The 22,612-nt window shown below is 36.8% G+C and overlaps 2 protein-coding genes and 1 non-coding gene across 5 annotated transcripts; all 3 read right to left on the reverse strand.

Moving 5' to 3' along the window:
- Positions 1–5,228: 5,228 nt before the first annotated feature.
- LOC111896956 (protein WHAT'S THIS FACTOR 1, chloroplastic) lies at positions 5,229–7,343 on the reverse strand (the record flags this gene model as incomplete). The annotated part of the gene is made up of 2 exons (XM_023892932.2): positions 5,229–6,877; positions 7,099–7,343. Coding segments are annotated over 2 exons (1,704 nt in total), but the record flags the coding sequence as incomplete, so codon positions are not given.
- A 20-nt stretch (positions 7,344–7,363) lies between these two features.
- TRNAG-UCC (transfer RNA glycine (anticodon UCC)) lies at positions 7,364–7,435 on the reverse strand. The gene has a single exon. It is a non-coding gene; the product is annotated as a tRNA-Gly (tRNA).
- Positions 7,436–9,369: 1,934 nt separating this feature from the next.
- LOC111896909 (uncharacterized) lies at positions 9,370–13,990 on the reverse strand. Of its 3 annotated transcripts, XM_023892879.2 has the most exons (16): positions 13,891–13,990; positions 13,333–13,815; positions 12,959–13,047; positions 12,711–12,865; positions 12,521–12,585; positions 12,244–12,432; positions 12,102–12,165; positions 11,866–12,015; positions 11,665–11,795; positions 11,392–11,581; positions 11,241–11,300; positions 10,944–11,171; positions 10,618–10,876; positions 10,320–10,525; positions 10,196–10,246; positions 9,370–9,973 (listed from the first exon to the last, which is right to left on the reverse strand). In XM_023892879.2, the coding sequence occupies exons 2-16, from the start codon at positions 13,539–13,541 to the stop codon at positions 9,683–9,685; spliced, it is 2,337 nt and encodes a 778-aa protein (XP_023748647.1). In that variant the 5' UTR covers positions 13,542–13,815; positions 13,891–13,990; the 3' UTR covers positions 9,370–9,682. The 3 variants fall into 3 exon arrangements, with proteins under 3 accessions (XP_023748647.1, XP_042757790.1, XP_023748645.1); XM_042901856.2 differs by having other exon boundaries at positions 12,102–12,159; positions 13,333–13,943; XM_023892877.3 differs by having other exon boundaries at positions 13,333–13,942.
- Between the last annotated feature and the right edge of the window lie 8,622 nt (positions 13,991–22,612).

Here is a 22,612-nt window from a genome sequence, read left to right on the forward strand (position 1 = left end):
AATTGTGGGAGAATTGTAACGCCCCAATTTTCAGGTATTGGTTTATGTGAGAATTGTATTGATTTCAAGGTCTACTCGACGAGTTGGCTGCCCTACTCGTCGAATAGCAGCGGGTTGGTCCGCATGTTTTATTGGCCTACTCGTCGAGTCCAAGAAGGGACTCAACGAGTAGGAGCTGGAGGATGAAACTCTAATTTCCAGAGTTTTGCACCCTATTTAAGGACCATTTATCCCCCCTAGCCTCTCTTACTGCCTCCCTTGAGTTCAGAAACCCTAATTCGTGTTTGCTCCCTATATTTGTGTGCCTCTTAGCTTGGAAGAGGGATTTTTGGAGTAAAAAGCTTGGAGTTCAAGAAGTTTGGAGCAAGGGATTGTTGTAGATCAAGATTCTTCTCTGTCTTGGCATCATTTTGGAGGTGGTGAAGTTCGTGATGGTGATTCGAGAGTAGAACTTTCTATTTCCAGTCGACAGTTGCAAGGTGAGTTATCCTCACTATACTTAAGGGTTTAAGGCACCAAGGCCGACCCTTTCGATTGTTATCTGGTATGTTATGCTAGTATGATCAGTTGGATCGGTATCCTATAAGACAGGATAATATTATGTGGTATGTGGTATGATATGTTAGATCGGTATCCTAGAGGGTAGGATAATATTATGTAGTATGTGGTATGATTTGTTAGATCGGTATCCTAGTAGATAGGATAGTATTATGTGTTATGCGGTATGATCCGTTAGATCAGTTGTTGTCTATAAACTGATATGTGATTATCTATTATATATATATATATATATATATATATATATATATATATATATATATATATATATATATATATATATGTGTGTGTGTGTGTGTGTGTGTGTGTGTGCACATGTTTGTTTGGCGGTTGAGGCTTACCTGATTTGTGTGGAGGCCAATAGACCTAGGCATTCCAACCTATTGGTTGTGGGTCGTGAGCATTCCATCATGTGGATGATTGGACTCATAATATCTGGGCATTCCAACCTGTTGGTTGTGGGCCTGAGGTATTCCATCCCGAGGATGATTGGACCCATAGTATGTTGGCATTCCAACATGTTGGTTGTGGGCTTGGGGTATTCCAACCCGATGGTTGACTGGACCCATAGTATGTTGTTTATGATTCTATGTGTATTACTGTGAGTATTCTTCGGTGAAACTGTGATCTCTTCACACACCGGGCCTCTCACGGGCAGAGCTTCGGCTCGGAAACTCTTTTCTTCTCAGATCTTCGGAACTTCGGGACTTGCTTCGTGTCTCGAGATGATATCGGGGCTTCGGGGGGTTAAAATAGGGCTTAGAGAGAGTATCGGGAGTGAGAGAGTGATAAAATAGCAACCTAAATCGGTTGCCCTTCGATTTCTATTTATAGGGCTGATTTTATGGATTCACGTCGTGAATCTCAAATATTCACGTCGTGAGTTCAGTCGTTACTGCATGCGTCATCGCAAGTTGCGTCTGTCAGAAGTCATAAATATTGAGTTCACGTCGTGAACATTGTATTCACGTCGTGAACTCTGACAGTTTTGGGGTTTCGCGCCCCGAACTTTAGAAATTCATAACTTTCGCATACGAACTCCGTTTTCGACGTTCTTTATATCGACGCGTAGGTAAAAACAAGATCTACAACTTTCATTTAGACTTCGTCGGATAATTTTGACTTTATTTTTATTATATTATTTTTAGTAGGCTGGGACAGGAAAACTCCGTTATAAACTCGTAACTTCTTCATCTGTCGTCCGTTTTTGTCTGTTTTTTCACCGTTGGACTACAAATCGACAATATCTTCAATTCTTGTTTAGATTGTTTCAGATAAATATCGCTCAATCTCATATTCGAACTTCGGGTTGTACACTACTGAGCCGAAACTTCGAAAAATCATAACTTCCTCATACGAAGTCAGATTTGGGTGTTCTTTTCATGCACGCTCTCGGTTTAACGTATTCTACGACTTTTGTTTAGATTGATATATCCAAATATCGCTCTATCGAAAATTCACTATTTACGCCGCGCTGTGTCGTGCCAGTTCTGTCGCAAAACTTTGACAGGTCATAACTTCTTCATTATAACTCGGATTTCAACATTCTTTATATGTACAAAATCCTTGTAACATATACTACAACTTAGTTAAGATTACTCCTTCTAAATAATCTTCGATAAAAATTCATTTTTGATGCTTATCGTCTCTAAATTAACTAGCCCGGATCTACGGACGTTACAGTTATATTTGTCGTGTCGTGTTGTGTGTGTGTCGTTTTTTAATCGGCTCGTTTTTGTTTTAGTTAAAAAAACAGGAAATCGTCATTATATATATATATATATATATATATACACACACACACATGGTTTATAAGCTATGTTACTTATTTTATTAAAATAGTGAATCAAAACCAAATATAATGATCTAAGTTTTTATATATTTATAATTTAGAACTTTTGGGAAATCACAGAAGTACAGAACCAGGATAGGGTACGTACTATCACGTGATTCGTTCTTCTGTTTAATTTAAAAGATTTGTAGGTAAGTAGGTAGTGTATCCAGGTGTCTCAACCCGAAATGGAAACTACATAATTCTTCTTTTCTCATGTTTTACTTCTATGGAAATTTGTTTTTCTTTATTATATGGTGAAAGAGAGCTTTTACAGTGAATCCGTCGCTTGTTTATGTTTCATATATATGTTTCTTCTTCCTTTTAAACCTTGTTAAATCTTCCATTTTTATCCTGGTTTCTTTCGGAAAAAAAAAAGATAACTACACATCAAGAAAACAACCAAGCATAATGTATTTATGTTTCTTTGTTTTGTATTTTGGGTCATATTTACTTATTAGAGCTTGTTGTTACCAATAACTTTATTAGCTAAAGAAGGACGATAATGGGACCTGACTCGTGTAAACTTGAATGAGATGAGATCTCATGGAATGATGGAATTATCTTGTCTTGATTGTTGGAATGGGTGGTCTCGAAAAATATAGTTACAGTTTATGTGCAAGAGAGGTGGTACCAAATGCAGATCTTGGAAATTTAAAGAGAGGTGGTGCCAAATGCAGATCTTGGAAATTTAAATTATTGGTTTGTTTTGTTTTGATCAAACTAATATTTGAAAAAATCATGATATATCTTCTCCTAACATGATTTTTTTTAGAATGTCAGTGGTGCAACAGTGTATCTTCGTGCCACCATGGCACCTAGTCACGAAGACCCAAGATCGAAACATCTCCAAGGTGAATAACCACCCCAGTCTTTGTATTCAGTTTCTCTTTGTAGGGCTTCATGCATAATTTCATTGTTATATCTTAGTTTGTACACCTAGATTTGCATATAATTAATACAATATTTCTTTCTGATTATGTTTATTGTTAGTGATTTGGTTACAAGATTGAAGCACTTGTTTCTGAACTCTTCAAGACTCATCCTATCTTCTTGAATCAGCCTCACTGAAGACCACGTAGAAGGACGAAACCCTAGTTTTCGAAGCGGCAGTAAATTCGGTGCGACTTCCCTCTCGAATGACGACGACATAGTTACATCCCTCTCGAATGACAACGATGTCGACAACATAGCCCCATCTTTCCATTTTCTTTGTATAAACTTGAAATTTGACTGTTGTTGTCGGCCAAACAAAGTTGCATAATGTGTTATTCTACAAAATCACCGCGTTAATTTGATATATATATGCAGTGTTCTAAAAGGCGCGCCATGGCGTGAGGCGTGGCTCCGCCGTTACGAAAAGCCTCATAACGTTGCTGTTAAGCGTGACGCGTGGCAAGGCGTGATATGGCGCGTTATGGCGTGTTATGGCGTGTGTTTTTTCGTTTGAGACACAGTTTTTTGCTCTTTGTTATGTCGTTTTTAATCGGAGATACAAGTATTGTGGTTTTTGTTAAATTTTTGTTACTAGTTATTGATCTAATACTTCTAAAAAGCAGTTATATTTAATATAAATTTATATTTATGTGGTAATATAATTTTAAATTAATAAAAAATCGTCGCCTTACATCAAGCCTTGAAAAACGTCATGGCTCGTTAAGCTTGAGACTTGACCTTGCCGCGACGCCACACCTCACGCCATTTAGAACCTTGTATATATGTAAAATTCTTTTCAAAAAAATTCACTCCTATTTTAGGTCAATTATATTTTATTCGGTTCTTCTACATATTTTTTTTGTCAAAAAGATTAGAACTTTATTCTTTTTTATAAATTTATATATTAATATTTAGTAATTAGTATTACAATAAATTTAAAACAATTTCAACAAAATACTAACATGTTATAAAACTTGTCTATATAATAAACTAAATCGATAGATGTGTACTTAAACAAACTTGGTACTACTATAAATATTTCAAGTTACTACTCATTTTCCACCTTTAATCTTATTCATCCTTGGCATCAACAACTCTCTCGTCTCAATATATCACCTCGTTTTTATCTTGTACAGGAACACACTCGCATAATCAAGGTGATTATTCGGCACACTCAATACCTAACCGATACCAAATTCAAAATTCGCTACAACATGTACCTTATGTTGAATTAGTTTTAGATTCTTTGAAAGTATCTGCTATTGGGATGAAAATTTTGTTGTTTTTTTAACTAGAATATATTTTATGGCAAGAAATGGTATTGTCTCGTGCGATCCTAAGGTTTACCTTGTAACCATAGCATTTTGTAACGTAACCTCGACAACATACTTAATCAATTATCATCAGGGGCGGAGCTTTATAGGGGCAAGGGGGGGCTGTGGCCCCCCCTGATTTTTTTTGTTACATATAGTCCCTCTACTTTAATTTTGTACAAATTAGACCCAAAAATAGAAAATTTTGGCCATAGCCCCCCTATTCACCGATTTTTATACATATTATACTTCCCCCCCCCCCCCCCCAAATCAAATGTTGAAGCTCTGCCCCTGATTATCATGATCACAAATCACATTTTACAATTTCAAAAAATTCCATTTCTAAATGGATGTTTCAGACTCATCATGTCTACGAAAACATTACACAGATTTCAAGTGATATCTAACATCATCGAATAAAGCATTTGATTGAATTAAATACCCATTTTTACACAATCACTTTATTTTTATAAAGATCAACAACATTACATTGATTTCGTCTCCTTAAATCTTGAAATAATTTGTTTTAAGAACTAAGAATATTAATACCACCCACATGAAAGACTATCAAATTTATGCCGACTATTAAATCCTATCACAAAAGCTTCACCATCATTTCTATTTATAACAACAAAAGCACACAATTTTATTTGCTTTTATACTATACTCCAACCAATAACCTTATACATATAGAGATTTTACTAATAACATAACAAGTTTTCATATAATTAATTCTCAAATCTCAACATAACAACATACTTACAAAGCCATTAACAATCATCACCAAGGCTCTAAACATTTTTCTTCACTTCCAACTACAGAAACAAACTTGTTAGACCAAAATTCTCCTCCCTCATCTTCATCATCATCATCATCATCAACATCAGCGTCATCATCATCATCATCAAATAAGTCATCCAAACTATCCACAACATCATCATCATCATCATCAATCTCATCAACACTCTCATAATCTCCATTGATTTCTCTATTTCCATAACTAAAATCATTCTTAACCTCATTCCTTCTCTCTCTCCTCATCCTTTTCCCTTCCCTAACCAAATCCATTAACAAATCTTTCATCATCAACAACTCATCTTTTTTCAAAAGTTTACCCTCATCATCATACCCTTCCACAAGAAAAACCGAATCCCTATCCCCCTTCAAACTCACATAAAAAAGCTCGGGGTGCCTCAACAACATACCCCTCAACTTATTTGGCAACCCAAACTCTTTCCTAAAATGAGTCAAATGGTCAACTAAAGTCCGCTTCTCAACCATCATACCTAACACCTCCCTCACCACATCACAACCTCTCTTCTCTGCTTTCAAAGATTCTTTTGGAAACTCTCCAACTTTTGTTCGATAAGGACACACGTCTTTTATCTCCCTAAACTTAATCAAAAACTGTTCTTGATGTCTTTTCACATTACGCCCTTTTCGTAGTCTCAATCGATTAAACTTCAAAGGTCTATCTACAATCAACCCAAGAGGTTTGACTTCAGGAATCGGTAGAGGGTTGACCAGGTCAATGTCACATGACACAAGCTCAAGTGCACGCCCATATGACGTGTCAACAGTTTTAAACTTTTCAGGGTATTGATTACAGAGTCTAGAACGGAAGTTAGAAGGGAGGCCAAGATCAGGGGCAATGTGGACTAATTTTGATAGAAGTAGTCTTTGATGAGAAGAGAGCATGAGAAGTTTCTGAAGTTTGTTGGCTAAAGAGTCTGACATGGCAGTTTTGAGGTTAGATTCTTGAATTGCAAGAGAAGATGCAGATGGAGTGAGACGTACACAGAGTTGTGGGAGTGTTTTTGTGGCGTTTAATGGTGTTGAAGGTAAAGGGATAGTGAAGAGTTCGAAAATGGTGGGGTAACGATGGATCATGGAGAGAAGGGATCGGGGTTTTGAGAGAGATAGGTAGGATCGACATTTGCCTAGGATGTGAAGTGGCATGTAGTGTTTTGGTTTTGAAAGGAGTAAAGTTTTGAGCTTTTGAACAAATCGGATCTTGTTTTGCTTTACTACATGGTAGTCGAGTGATGGGTCACGAACATGTTTGATGGATGCAGTGATTGTAAAAGATAGGTTTTGTGGTTTCTGTATCTTGTTATGGTTTCTGTTCCAGAAAGAATGAGAAGGGAGGAAATCTGATTTGAGAGAAATCGGGGATTTATCATGCGTATATGATAAAGCATGCGATAGAGATAATTCCATATTTAAGTTATGTAAAATCCTGCAAAAGGTGAAAAAATTGAGTGTCAAAGAGATAAACAGCGATTTATAAGTGAAGTACGTGAGTGAGGATTTTCGTCGAACAGATGGTGGGCAGTTAACCAATGCAAACCCATAGCGTTAAAAAATCAAATTAAAGCATCGAGATAAAGTTGTTGGTAGTTTACAATTACGAAATCATGGGACTAATCTTGTAAAATAATTTATAGGTGATGAACTTACAGGTGATAAGAGCTTGAAAACCCCTGTTCGAACTTTGAGATTTTCTGTAATTCTTCCACCCAACTGATAATAATTCGCAAAATCGCAGATGGTTCAGTAGTTACCAAGAGAAACCAGATAAATTTAGCATCTTTTTGGGAAAAAGATGTAGAGACGAGAAAGAAAACAAATCGGACTACAAACACTTTTATTAAAACATAATAATAAAAAAAAACAGATATTGTTCTTTCGAAACACAAAAATATTCAAGACCAAAAGAGAAAAATGCGTTTGCCGGGAGTCGAACCCGGGTCTATTGCTTGGAAGGCAATTATCCTAACCGTTGGACTACAAACGCTATTGATTATCCTTTGATGTTTTATCTATATATTGTTATAGCTAGAGTTAGATTCGAAAAGTAAGAAAGTTTATTCTCTCTGATTTTAGTGTTTGTTGTGTCGGTTATAAGATAAAATTATGTTTTAAAGATTTTACGAAGATAAAATTGATCTATAAAACCAATATAACTTCACGAAATGATTATATAATGCCTAATTATAATTATAAATTACAAGTTATCAGATTTAGAGAGTTTTATGTAGATTTATTCTAGATTTCTCTTACAAGTCACTTTGATTTACTTCTTGTCTCCTTTGCAGGTTAGCGGTTGTTCAATGACAAAGGTCGTCTTGAGACACAATCGTTTTACTTTCTATTAAGAAACAACTGTCGACATCTACATACTCTAACTCATTTCAATAAGATGCATAATGTTTTTTGGTGGTGGTGTTTTTTGTAACTATAAACTAGTATTTAGAATGTACATTTCAACACATTGTGGTGCTTGTGTGTATTTTTTTCCATGTTAAATGAGTGAATGAATGATAATTTTTTTTTTCCTATAGTGTTGTATATATGATGTTTGTTTATTTCCTACATTGGACGAACTATAAACAAAATGACCATTTTACTATAGCTTTTCAGAGTAGCTAATTTTTATAATAATCATCAATTTTAACGTGAGATGTGTTATGAGAAAAAGAATAATAATAAAGAAAATATGTAAGTAGTTAGCGTCTTAATACATCAAGCCAAGGCTTTTGACTTAACTCGTTAAATTATTTTGTCCAAATGAAGTAAAAAAATGTGTATGAACATTCATATTAAACATTCGACTCATTAAAACTCATTAAGCAAACAAAAAAAACTTAGAAAAATAAAACAAAATTGATTATTTGTAAAATTAAGTGATTATCTTTCACTTTAATCATGTAATTGTGCAATACTTTTAATTGTATATAATGTATGTATATATAATGTACGATAGTAGATTATGTTGATGAAAACTTCATTTATCAGATTCTAATTCTTAAAATCATTACTATGTCTTTGACCAATTGTATTTCCTTTTTTTCTTTTTTTTTCTTTTCATTTTTACAAGACAAATAATTCATCTGAAACAAAATAACAAAATATAATAGCTTCATCAATCAATTGTTTTAGAAGATTGTCGTTGACCAAAAATTATGATCATGTTGTAAGATCAAATGCTTGAAAGTAATTCGAACTTTGCTATGATAAATACAATTTCATTTCTTTATGTTTTTCTCTATCAAATACACCATTATTCCTACTTAGAGTAAATCACAATTGTTGCCATAATCTAAAGAAAGCTTACGTATGTTGCTTGTTACTAAAACAAAAAAAATTTACATCTAATGTTTTGACAACACATAAATGATTAAGCACCAAACAATTTTGAAGGGTAAAAAACTAAATTTGGTGTGCTTTATTGTTCGTCACATTTCATCAACCACCTTGTAAGCATCAATCCTAAAAATTGGACATGGTTGTTTTTATTAATGAAATCGCAATGTATGATTTTGCAATAGAAATAAATAAAATTTGATGTTATAATGGACAAATACATAAAAATTATATTGTTGTTTCTTGCATTTAGTCCAATATATATAAACAACAAAGGGTGTTTCTGGTCGTAAAAGTTGGCAATCATACCGGAAAATTAAAGGAAACACTTGAATCCATCTAATATTATTGTCTTTTTGTCTTCCCAACACCTATAAATGTTACAATCTTGACACAACATTCTATCCGAGTAGAATTATCTGAAAATCCACATTATAACTTAAAAATTAAAATGACTTACGAACCTGCCATTTTCTACCTTATAAAAACCTAAAATTCTTGTGTTTTTATTCTTTGGGACATTTCATCAAACACCTTGTATACATTCATCCAAAAACTTACCAAACACCCAACATTAACTATATCTTCACGATAAAAACCAAAAATATACATAAATATAAAAGAACATAGTGGATTTCATCTACACTATATTATAATCGTCTTCGCACCACCTATAAAAAAACTACAACACCCCTGGCGCTTAAGCTTAAAATTCTACCCACGTAGAATCATATCTGAAAAAATCTACATTATAACTTAAAAAGTGGGTTATAACTTATAACTTATAACTTATAATCTTATAATCTTATAATCACCTACCTGATCGATACCCCTTTCCCACTTTCTATCTGATAAAATTTATAATTTACAGTGTCTTGTATGGCGTGTTGATCTGACATCAGCGAAAAAGTTCAGGGAAAGACCACATAATAAACTTGGCAAAAATATCTGTTTCCAGAAACTCTATGTGAGCAGCTCGACCAATTATGGTGTTCAAGTTTCTTCCTTGTAATGAGATATCGAAGTTCACATCACATCGCATGAACATTCTTTGTTCAGAAGATGGAGATCGGATTTGATCTAAGCAGTTGTTGAGCATCTCGTGGAAAATTTTCCCTTTTTTTGAGTAGTCTCCTGATGACGTTTGACACATCTCCATTCGCGCAGAATGATATGGAACGTAACCATCCTGTATATAAACCGAGTAAAATTACAAATTCAGTCCCTATACTTTACTTAAACATCCAAGTTCAGTCCAAATTCCAAAACTCCCTCAAAAAGTTCGCATTTTATTGCAGATATGAACATATGGTCCCTGTGTTTTACATAAAATTGCACGTTCTGAACTTGCAATTTTTGGTAAATCACAAGGACCAAAGCTGTAATTTACTCTTTTTTTTTGGTAGAATACCTGAGGAGATGAGAGAAGGATTATGTTCTTGAAATATTCCAACGTCTTTTGCTGAAAGTAAAACAAGGAATTAGAATCTTGAAAACTAAAAAGCAAATATGATGTTTAAATTACTTTTATATACCTTGGAAAGTTTGTAGAAGAAAGTATTTTCAAGATCAATATCATCAGTGAAAGTGAGCTGATGAATGCAACGAGTGTTCTTAAGCTTCTTCAAAAGCCATAATCCAGAATTGAAAAGAGAATTTGAACTATACAGATACCCTAGATGTGGGCCCGAAACTGACACATATGTATGCAGGTATCTATGGTATGGCTCCATGATGCTCTCTACAAATTTCAATTATATAAAAAGAATTGCCACGTCAGCATGTGGAGAATGACATTTTTAATGTGTATATAAATATAATACTATTGTTTACCTGAAAGTGCAGTTCTAATGATGACATTTCCAATGGAGTGGCCCACAAAGCTGAGTTTGACATCTTTTAAGCCACCAGATCTTGAGGCTTTATCCATTTTCTTTTTAACAAAAGCAATCACTTCTTTAGCTAATCTTAATCCCATGTCCCTAAAGTCTTCAGATGTTTTATCTTCATTCACTTCAGACATTAGAAACTCAAGTTTTGGATCTATTAAAAGCCATTGATTCCTTACAAGGCGTAAATCCAAATGATGCCCCTGTTTATTTTTTTCATCTCAGTTGGAATGGAATCATAAAAGAATGGAATGGAATTACACAGGGTACCTGAAAGCCATGAACAAACACAGCAATCTTCAAAACACGTCCCTTTTGATGATTGGTGGAAATTCTTGAGTCATTTTCTTGAAGAACAGCCTTTTGATCCATATTTCTGAAGTAAGAATTTCCACTAGGTGAACGCAATGGTGCATTTACAACACGTTCCACTATTATAATTGGTATACGTGAGGGATCTCCAAAAATATAAAGATCTTGAATTGAACAACTGTTTATCTGCATACATTTTTATAAAAAAAAAATTATAATTTCATCATAAAAAATAACTCAAAAACACTAGCTCACCCTCATTTGTGCAATACTACGTCGATGTAGCTCAGCTCTCATTGCTGCAGCCTCAGAAGGCTAAAAATGGACAACAAAACAATTCAATAACATGTTTCATGTTTTATGTTTTTAATTTTTGATAAGTGAAAACGGTTGTGAGATAAATTACATCTTCGGTTATCTTTCTGAGAACAGGGACAGTGCCACGTGGACCTTTGTATGCTGAGTCATCAACCTCGCTTCTGATTGGTTGGAGAGGCATTTCAACTTTGGAGTACACCATCCATATTGACCACTCAGCTCTACGATCAATACCCCATTGATTACGCAAATGGTCTAAAATTTTTGCTTTGTTAGCCCTGTTGTGGAATAAAAGATAAGATTTTGATAAATATAATCATAAGACAAAGGACAAAATTGGAAAAAGAAAAGAAAAGCAAACCTGTGAAACTTGAGAAATGTGCTCCATAAGTAGAGAATTTGGTCTCCAATGGAATGAAAAAGACGATAAAGTTCATCGTTTTGTAGGGTGTAAAGATAATCACTCTGCATATCAATGGATCCATTTGGAACCTGTTGAAGAATATAAAAGATGAATAAGTATAAGACATAATTTAAAGAACAAGTGAAGAAAGTCACAAACCTTAGAAACATTAGGAGACTCTGTTTCACTTTCATCATGTTGTGAAGTCAAACCACTTAAATCAATTGTTTGATTAATTGCTTTACTAAGATTTTTTAGCTCTTGAAGTAAATTTGCACGTGAAATTAAAAATGCCTTCACAAGCAAAACCTGTTTCAGTAGCATGATTATAAATTATCAGTATATCAAAAGTTCTCTAAATATTTTATATAATCAAGAATGTAGAAAATGCATACACGCTTTTCCTTGTCATACTTGTTGTCACTGGAAGCTTCTTCATGACTAAGAGAATTGCTGCGACTAAAAGATGAAACATTTAATTTAAATTCAGAAAGAAAAATCGATTTTGTGGGTTGAAAATCAAAACTTCCTGCAAACCTTGGTGTTTTCATGGTATGAACACCACCTTTTAGTAAGCTGATGTGGATAGTGGTATCAACAAGCACAGCATGGAAAGCATCAAAATGAACAGGACAATATGAATGTAGTCCAAGAAGAGCTTTTGGTGGAATTCTAAACTCATGAACTGCAGCAGGGGTTACTTCCAAAGAGTCCTGCATATTGGAGCTGAAGATGGAGCATTAAAAACACTATATCCAGTAAAATATTAGAATCACTATAGTATTAATAAAGAAGTAATGTATCGTGTGCTAACCCGATCTCCAAAACAGGTGTATACAGCAGCTCAAATTTCAGAATTACAGCAGATGTGATTGGACCCTGAAGATTGTAAGTGTTCATCATTGGCAAGATAACATGAAGAAGACAGAACTTCTCTCCTACATTTACTAATTTAACCACAGAGAGAGAGAGAGAGAGGGAGGGAGAAAGAGAGAGAGAGAGACCTCAAATTTACCAAGAGATAAGTTGAAAGCTATCATGACTGATAGAAGAATATCCTGTCTTGCATATCGAATCTTGAAAGGTTGTGATGAAAAGCTATGGTCTGTGTCATCAATCTTCCAAACACCCAATACATTATCAGAACCAAGATCAGGAGCTGTAGTTCATATAAAAATGTTGCCTGATATTAGTTTTGAGGCTGGAAATAACTTAATAAAAGTTAACAGGTCAAAGATAATTGCATACATACCATCGTACTGAACCACTCTTGAAGGAGTTCCCAGAGAAGATGCATAGTCGCTATCTTCCCATCTCATGGTAATCTTGATTTGATACCACCTGTAAAAAAAACATAGCAGATTTGAATCTGGTGTCGATCAAATAATGCTTTCCGATTACAACATTGAGCTAAAATCTAATCGAACTTCATGAGAAGTAATAAAATTACAAAAAAGTTGTTTGTTGTAGATCGAAATTCAAAAAAAATGAACTGAAAAGTACTGAGTTTGAGATCAAAGTCAGAGAGCAGCTTTTTTCGAAAAGGGAAGTACTTCCATGGATTGATCCGATGGAAAGAGAATAACTTTAGCAAAAAATATGAACTGATAATACATTTATCGTTACCCTTGCTGAAATAGGTCTAGGTTATGAAACCTATGGATATAAATTGCAACTTCGTGAACGGCTTCCAACATTGACTTGCGATTTCGAGTTCTTGAATTATTGTAGTTATGATGTTCCCTAGGTAGAGACAAGCGCTTCGCATCGACCTTCGGTTTAGGTGTTCTCTGTTGATTGAAACCAGCTATGAACCATTTAAGACGGCGGAACATAACTGATGATGATCTCTACGGTATTCAGTGTGATTAGCATCCCTTCGATGAATTGTCCCCCAAATAATAGAAAATAAAAAAACCCTAAATTTAAGATTTCTGAAATATGAAACAAATTAAACAGAACGCTAAAATGATTTTGAAGTTTTCGGAGGGTTTTGGAGATGAGATCGTGAAGCAGACGACGGCGCCGACGAGAATCGAGGAGTCCGGCCGGCGAAGAAGGAAGACCTTGGTCTGCTCACGGGAAGAAATTGATCAAATCTGAGAGTGACTGGTTTATTGGGAAATTAATTTCAATATATTCGGAATTAATTATAATTTAAATCATAGTAGTTTGAAAAAAAACCTGGCATCATAAATGATAACAAAAGCAAGAATCCTTTGCCATGATATTGTTCCATAAACATATATAACACACAATGACACAATTATTAAAGTGAAGCTATGTAGATCTACAATGACATATTGCAATTTCAAGTTATTTCTAATGAATTGATCATTTAACATTTTTTTTTCTATTATTAAGTTTAAATAAATAAATAAACAGCTAAATTAAAGTAGATTAAATTGGTTGAAATTTTTTTTGAAATGTTTTTTTTTTATTTATATAGATTTTACAATTGTTTTATCCTTTTAATTTGTATTATTGCTAATAATATTATTATTATCATATTTAAAATAATGATTATTTTTAAAAATAAATAATTGGAAAACAAGACAAAATGTGTCTCGTTTGATTTGATTTTAAGGCATAAGCACCCATCGTGATATTCGTGGGTTAAAGTTTTCAAACGACTAAATGATGCTTCATGTAACATTTTAATTCAATAATTGGAATTGCCTTTTTCTAATTTTTTGTATCTAGAAGAAAAGTTTTTTTTGAGTAGAGTACGCCAAAATTTCAAAAATAATTCTCAAATTTTCTCTTTACCTTGCAATCTATATCGTTTTTATGCTCGGATAACCACAACGAAAGAAATTATCTACAATAGTATAAAAATAAATTGTTTCTTAAACTTAGTTTGTCGAAATAATATTGCATTTTGATAAGTCCAAAGAACTTGAATAACTATAATAAAGATAAAATCAATAATCATCATTTTCAATCTCGTCATTAGTCCCTAGGGACGGACGTAGGATTTGGTAGTAGGTGTTACCGGTTCGTAGTAGGTGTTGCCAGTAAGTAGAAAAAAAGAAAATAAAATCGAAAAATTTACACTGGGTACAGAAAGAGCAAGGGTTGTCAGTGCCACTACGGGCGCCCAAAGAGAACCGTCCCTGCTAGTCTCGTGTCAATCCAATCCACCATATTCACCACATAAATAAAAACCGGAAGATCTAAATCCAATCACTTAGCCATCCAATTCCAACTTTGCAATGCTAACAAACATTGGGAAAAAAAAGTGAAATAGTCTCCAAATGGCAAATAGGACACAAAGTTGAGTCCAAATACAAGCCTCTATCTTCTAGCTTTGTTCTGACCGGAAGAAGCTCCAATCCTAATCGGGACGAATCTATTCATTATGGTCGGCGTTCCCGCTTGAAGCAATCAATGAACATCAATAAGCCTCCTAGCAGACAAAAAAATGACAGGAATGATAAAAAACTAGACCCACTTGTCCTGCTGAGAACCCAATGAAATTGAATTTAGTAACTCAATGAGATTGTTAAGTTGATTAGACTCCGCACCTCCCCTAATTTGACGACACCAAGAAAAACACATCCAGTGGAAGACCAAAAACCACTAACCATAGCATCTTGAGAATTAGATAAAGCAAATAGCCTATGGAACTGTTGTTTGAGTAAAGAACCATTACACCATATATCTTCCAAAATTGTGTATCATCACCATTCCTAAGAATCCTAGACGTAGAGGATCTATGAATATAATCTCTATCATGAAGGGCATTAATAGATCAAATAATTTTTGCCCACACCCCCTCCCCCATTCTGAAGAAATATGAGAACCCTCTAAGCCAACTCCATCTCCATATAACCATTTCATACATCTAACCTATAAAGCATTAGATTCAATAAAAGAATGTCACGTCCATCCCAAGAAAGGGTAGTCTTTGCAATATGATCCCACGGTACTAAATCATCTCATTTAATACTCATCATATTATTCTAGGTTCTTTTATGACAGACTGTCAGCATGTTGACCTAGGTTTATCATTGAATTATCAATTACGTTGAATAAAATTTCACTAAAATTAAACAACTTTTTTTTCCATCAAAATTCCCTTAAACAACCATTCCTTTTATCACTAAGGATTAAATAACAAAGTTCACGAACTTAATTATTCTGCGATCTCTTTGGGTTTTCAACTTTGTCGGCCATCACTGCTTTCGTATCCTCATTAGTATTCTCAAGAAATCAGAGAATAATCAAAAACTTTACTTATTCGTGATAAGGAGTCTCACAAAAAACATTCTCTATAAACTGATTCTTCGTATATATAATGCCCAAAAAGGCATGCTTCTATCACATGGGTAAATATAACTTGAAACACCTTGTGGTTCTACTTCATCCTGGAACACTTGGTGATAAAATCTAAGATAAGATCGTTCCATTTACCTATAGTCACATATAAGGCTTCAAGTTCTCTTACGATATAAATGTCATTTTTCTCACTTTCTAACCAAAACATCCGGTTTGTCATCTACATAATAGAACCTGAAGCTAATAATTCTTTCTTAGCCTCTTTTGTTGCAACTCTTTTGGATATTGTCGTCGTATCCGAAGTTGAATTGCCTTTCACACCTTTGTATTTGTAACGCCCCCAAAACCATGATGTAACGTTCCAAAAATACGGTCTAAAAATTTCGTTTGGAAAACATTACTTAAACTTATATTTATAAAACGATGAAATCATTCATAACGTAAATTCAAAGTATTAATTCAAAGCATGTTCTTATTATCAGAGTAAACATCCCAAACTGACTAACTATGGTGTGTGCCATGCGATCACCCCGAGTTCTGTCCTCCGCTACCAGAAGTACCTGAAACCAAAACTGAAAACTATAAGCATGAAGCTTAGTGAGTTCCCCAACCTACCACATACATACACATAATCGCATATTGGGCCTCGCCCTGCTGCATCAGGAATGGCCTGGCATCAGACTTGCTCTGGCATTGGGCCCCGCCCGGCATCGGGCCCCACCTGGCATCGAGCCCCGCTCGGAATACAGATCTATTCGCTTAGGCCCCGCCTATCTCTGGGCCTCGCTCGCTAACATATACTAACTTATAACCATATCACAACAATAAATAGCATACACTACTATACCCTGTTCTAAGGCCTCACCTATCTTGGGCCCCGCCCCTACATGCTACTGATGAGTCACGGAACCCCGTCCACACTCCTACTGATAGTGAGATACGGGCCCCCGCCCACACTCACCCTTTCCTAACTCGGGCCTTGCCCCTGCTCTGCTACTAATGAGATATGGAACACCGTCCATACTCTATTATTGGTGAGATAAAGGACCTCGCCCACACTCACCTCCCTACCAGGCACATACAAGTATTACACAAACAACAAGTATAATCTATCATGCAAACAAATCCTTAGGCACCTGCCCGACATCAGACCTTGGTCCAGAATATCATACTAGCATACAACGCCTACGGCTAACCCCCGTGCCTTCCTACTCATAACTACATGGGCCGATATTGTTGCCATAGACCCATTCACACAAAGAGAAACTCGCCTGCACTGCTGAACTTGCTGATAACCCTCTGGCTGCTAACCAAAGTTTTTCCCTGACTGCTGCTCCCTCGGCTCCCCAAGCTACCAAGATCAAATAACACTTAGCTCAATGCAATAGTCCTTCTAAGGGTAAAATGACCATTTTACCCCTACCCCCAAATGGTCCATAACTAAGGCCCAAAACATAATATAAAAAGGCCCAACCCTAGATAGTCTTTCCAAGCCCACTATTGGCCCATATTCAATGATTCCTGATGGCCCACTAAGGCCTAAAGACCCAAAGTCCAAAACACAGCCACACCGAGGCCCAAATACTGAAGGCCCAAACTGGCAGTGTTACGCGGGGTGTACTCCAATGTACGCTTAACGTACAGACTTAATGACGAGTACGTTGGGCGTACCTGCCTGTACGCTCAGCATAGTACCTTTTTAATCCATCTTTCCATCAAGTGATTAATACCTCGATTCAGAAGCTACAAACTCATATCCAAGTCTTACTCCATGTCTTAAACCATAAAGTTGCTTACTTGATGGCTTGCATGACCCACATAATCTCAAACTCCAAAAACAATAATCTATTTCCATGAAAGAAAGTCTTAACTCATACATACACTCATTTGGACCTTCAAGATATCAACTTTCTATTCAAGGGAGTCATTTAGCACCAAGGGTGGCAACCCTCAACCTCGAAATCGGATTTAAGCTATAAAGCTTCCACCTTTGGACCAAAAACTAAACCATACTAGATCTAAGCACCCTTAAGTAAATTTGTAAGCTTTATACCTTCAAATAGTTCCAGAAGATGATGCTATCTTAGATTTATAAGCTTTGGCCTCCAAGGTTTCTCCTTGCCAATCTTCTTCTTTTCTCTTCCAAGTTTTAAACCACCAAAATGAGCTTCCCAAGGTCAAGATCTCACAAAATGAAGGTTGGGGTGTTCTAGGGTTTCTTCTGAAGTTGGGGAGGCTGATATGGGGGCTAGGGTTGAAGCCATTATGCTCTTTATATAGTGGCACTCCCAAAAATAGGGTTTAAAGGCTTTTAGCATACGTTGGGCGTAGTTCTCGTACGTTGGGCGTACTTCTCGTACGTTGGGCATACTTCTCGTACGATGGGCGTACGCCTTCAACACCCGCGATCAATTATCCTGCTACGCTGGGCGTACATCAGCCTTACGCTGAGCGTACCCAGCTATACACACACATGCACTTTGTGCATGCTAGGGACTGCTTTGTCAACTTTTCCATAAAGGGGCCATAAATGTCAATATCTTCAAAGTGTCATAACTCCTTCATTCTAGATCCGTTTCCGATGAACTTTATATCCACGGAAAGGTGGCGAGAAGCCCTACGATCCTAACAACACACCTCGGCCTGAAACCTTCTTGAATAATACCTCTAAAATTCATAAAGGACTAAAATGCCCCTAGCCTTGGCCTCCGAATTTTCATAATCGAATAATTTAGAACAGGGCGTTACAACTCTCCCCCGCTTAAACTATACTTCGTCCTTGAAGTCCGCTATGCAATCTACTCACAACCTTCCTGCCCGATACTCGCTTCACCTGCTCCACCCAATCCTCAGAGGACTGCCTCCAATGGCCTTATGCCCGGTCATTCTGGCTAAAACTAGTCCTTGCAGATAATAACCTTGAGTGCACTCTAATCCCGTCAATCCTGAGAACCCAACTTATTCAACTGACAAACCTTCCGGTACTCCGTGAGTACTTTTGCTGGACATCCTAGGGGTTCACCCCCCCTTTTCCTTGTGCGTTCTCTGGACTTCCCAAGGCAACCTTCCATAACTAGCCACATTCTCTATCATTGTGAAGGACATACCCTTCACGTTATACATTACTCCAGCCACTCCCAGTGTTGGTCACTACTGCCGGTACACACTGAATACTTCTGCTATCTATAACTGCTCTATCTACTCTGCCACTTTGGCGCTACAAGACCTGGGATCCTCGATCCCCTGCCTTGACCCTAAGGTCCCTACAAGGTCTCACCTGTGCTGCCATAATCTCACGGGCCTCGCCCACGGGTCTTACCTGGCTAAAACCTAGAGCGGTCTATCCCTCTAGTTTTACTTGCCTAACTACTATTGCACGAGCCTCAACTAACCATACTACTGAGCAAATCTTGCTCTCAGGTCCCATCTATACTGCTACTAACATACGGGCCTCGCCTACGGGTCTCACCCAACTGTATCCTGGAACGGCCTTTCCTAAGGTCTCACTTCTCTAGGGCTATGCATGCCAATTCCATACTAAACCTTGACGAGCTACCCTTTTTTGATCCCTACCTTGCTCACTTGGAGATAAGGGCCTCGCCCAAACTCCGCTAACTAGGAGATATGGGCCCCCGCCCACACTCCGCTAACTAAACTGCTAATGAATGCTACAGCTTACCCACAGTCTGACATCACTTCCCTCACCAACTCGTTGCTGGGAAATGTTGCGGCTATCCCATAGTCCTACCATGCTCTACATGTTGACTCTGCCGCTGACTACCAACAAGAAAGCATCCCATGTTGAGCGTTCTCAAAATCTTCATTCCGACTCACTCGAGTCCTACAGGCAATCCTCCAATCCCGATTCCCTAAACCAGCCCTTAGTTATCAACTGCTACAACTATCTTGTAGTCTTACATCCTTGCTACACTCGCGTTCTGCCGTGAAAAATCTTCAGCTTGGTTTCCCAAACCAATCCTCTGTTGATCCCAACTACATGAACCCAACGTCGGGAAGTTTCCCAAACTCCCAACTTCTGCACTTCTCCACCCACTCAACCCCTCAGACTGCTTTCGATTCCTTCTCTAAGATCACTAATCCTTCTAAGTTTAGCATGTTACCGACTTTGAGTACTTGAAGGGCTCTCCCCCACTTGATCCGACTAATCCCTTACAAATCCCAGTTTGTAAAGGATTCCCCATCCTTCCTATCATCTAAAGGGTTGGTCTGATGTCAACAATGACTATCTCTGATGGGGTTCCAACTAACCCTTTACTAGACCTGAACTAATCTTGCCAACTAACTGAGCACCTTTTAATCCCCAATTGCATTTGCTGCAGTGACTGCATCCTAAGAACTTGCGCTTAAGGTAAACATCTCTGAACTACTATCCTATCGTCCATTGCATGCAGATGGCATATAACTCAATTACAAGCAGGTAATATAATATTCCAACATATATAATTACTAACATCGATGCAGTACCATAACCATAAAATCATGAATAAAAGTTGACAAGAAAGTAAAACATACGCACCTACAATATCCGGTGTTGCTCGAGGCTCCACTGTAGATAACTGGAAAGCCCTACTCCTTGTCGTAGGCGCCTCCGCTCGGCCCTGACGGCCATCGGTGATCCTCAAAGTGGTAGGGGCAAGTGCTATCACCTGTCCTGTCGGAAGCAAACTTGGGCACTGGGCCTTCTTGTGGCCTCGCGGACTGCAATGGAAACAGATCAGATCTGACCCCTAAGTGGTGGTAGCAGTACAATCTCTGTTAAAATGACCGGTCCGGTCACACTTGAAGTAGCCAGAATCACCACCACTACCACTCCTACACGTGCCCTCGTGTGTCCTGCCACACTTCCCGCATCGGCTGCGGCTCTGATAGTCCATCGATCTTGTATCTGACCCCTTGGGCCTTTTGCCCGAACCTGTGACTACCTGAATCTCATTCGGCTTCCTCTTCCGGATCTTCTCCATATCGATCTTGATGGGTTTTGGCCATAAGGACATCCTATGTGCTCATACAAACCCTAATGCTTGGATCTAGGTTTCTCTATTGTACATGCAAGTTATCCAAGACTATAAACCCTAATTCTAGCATACAAGTAATCATATTAACATAAGAATGGGTTTAGATCATACCTTGATTGTTATGTAGCAATAACAATCCCAATTCCTCCTTGCATTGACTTTAGAAAGCTTAGAGTCACAAATGTCACTCCTCTAATGGTTCACAAACACCAAGAGCAAGAGGATGAAGAGGAGATAGGATGGAGGCTGCCCTAAAACGTGTGAAACCCTAGAAGGATGCTTAGTCACGTTTTTGGGTCATAAGGGTCATATATATATATATATATATATATATATATATATATATATATATATATATATATATATATATATATAGGAGGCTATTAGGGTTATCTGACAAGGAAACCCTAAATTGGATGCTTAAGCCCTAAGCAACCCATAGATTCCTTTCCTTAAGGCCTTGGAAGATTTCTTCTTGGGTTTCCCCATAGAATTCGTTCACTCCTTAATATAAGGCAATCCATGGCCCAAATTGCAATTATCTTATAATTACAATTCCAGTCCCTTAAGTTTAATTAATCTCTTTTAGTCACAAAACTAATTACCAATCAATTCTTGATTAATATTAATTAAACAATATGATTTCTCCTTTAATATATTATTCTCATAATATATTAATAAATCATATTTAATCCTTTTTCTCCATATTTCATCCTATCAAGTTGCTGTGGTGAAGGCAACCCAAAAGGACCATGCACCATCGGGTCAAGTACATACCAAAATAGTTATGGACTTAGACACTAATCCAACAGTCTCCCACTTGGATAAGTCTAATAACTATTATGCGTATGACTTCAGATCCTAATCTGCAATCGTAGCTTTCCAAAGCCGTTGTCAACTCTGATCCTATCAGATACACGTGTCCTTTAGATATAGGATCATATATTCCTCCATTCTAGATATCGTATAAGACATGATTTCAAATCATTCTCTTTGTACTATTTCTTGAATTCCGATTTATGACGACTGACTAATTGAACAAATCAAATTAGCCCTAGCCCCGCCGAGCATTTACGTTTGTCATCACTAAATCATCGAGGGGCCCAAAGATATCGCTTTTATCCTACTTTGGATAAAAGGAACGGATAAACTTTGATACAATGCTCGCTTGCACTCACGCACCGAATCACACACAACAATATGTTTTATAACACCAAGTTACTAGTGCGTTTACATATTATCAATGTGCAACCGATTCACAAGATACAACTCACACATCTCGGTTTCAAGAATATAAGATGTTATCGTCTCACCAATCACTCGTGATACAATTCATGGAGTGATCCAAGTGAGCATGGGTTTGATCCAATGCTCAAATTCATATTCGTAAGCACTCATGAACGTTGCAGCAAACATTTGCTTATGTCTAATACTCTTTTAGACAATCCACACACCAATTCACGACAGTCTTTATTCATACCTACTTCCAACATATGAACGACTGTGGCCCGTTCGAATAATTTGACTGTTCTCAACCAATTAAATTATTCAGGAAGTCAAAACATGCAAAGTGAAACACAAGAATAATA

This window comes from Lactuca sativa, chromosome 1 (genome assembly GCF_002870075.4).
Source record: "Lactuca sativa cultivar Salinas chromosome 1, Lsat_Salinas_v11, whole genome shotgun sequence".
In the NCBI taxonomy this organism is placed as follows: domain Eukaryota; kingdom Viridiplantae; phylum Streptophyta; class Magnoliopsida; order Asterales; family Asteraceae; genus Lactuca; species Lactuca sativa.

Coding starts and splice junctions, on each gene's coding strand:
- LOC111896909 (XM_023892879.2), bottom strand. CDS start 13,541: ATGTTCCGCCGTCTTAAATGGTTCATAGCTGGTTTCAATCAACAGAGA. Junction 13,048..13,332: donor CTAGACCTATTTCAGCAAGG/GTAACGATAAAT, acceptor TTTTTTTTACAG/GTGGTATCAAATCAAGATTA. Junction 11,796..11,865: donor AGTCTCCTAATGTTTCTAAG/GTTTGTGACTTT, acceptor ATTCTTCAACAG/GTTCCAAATGGATCCATTGA.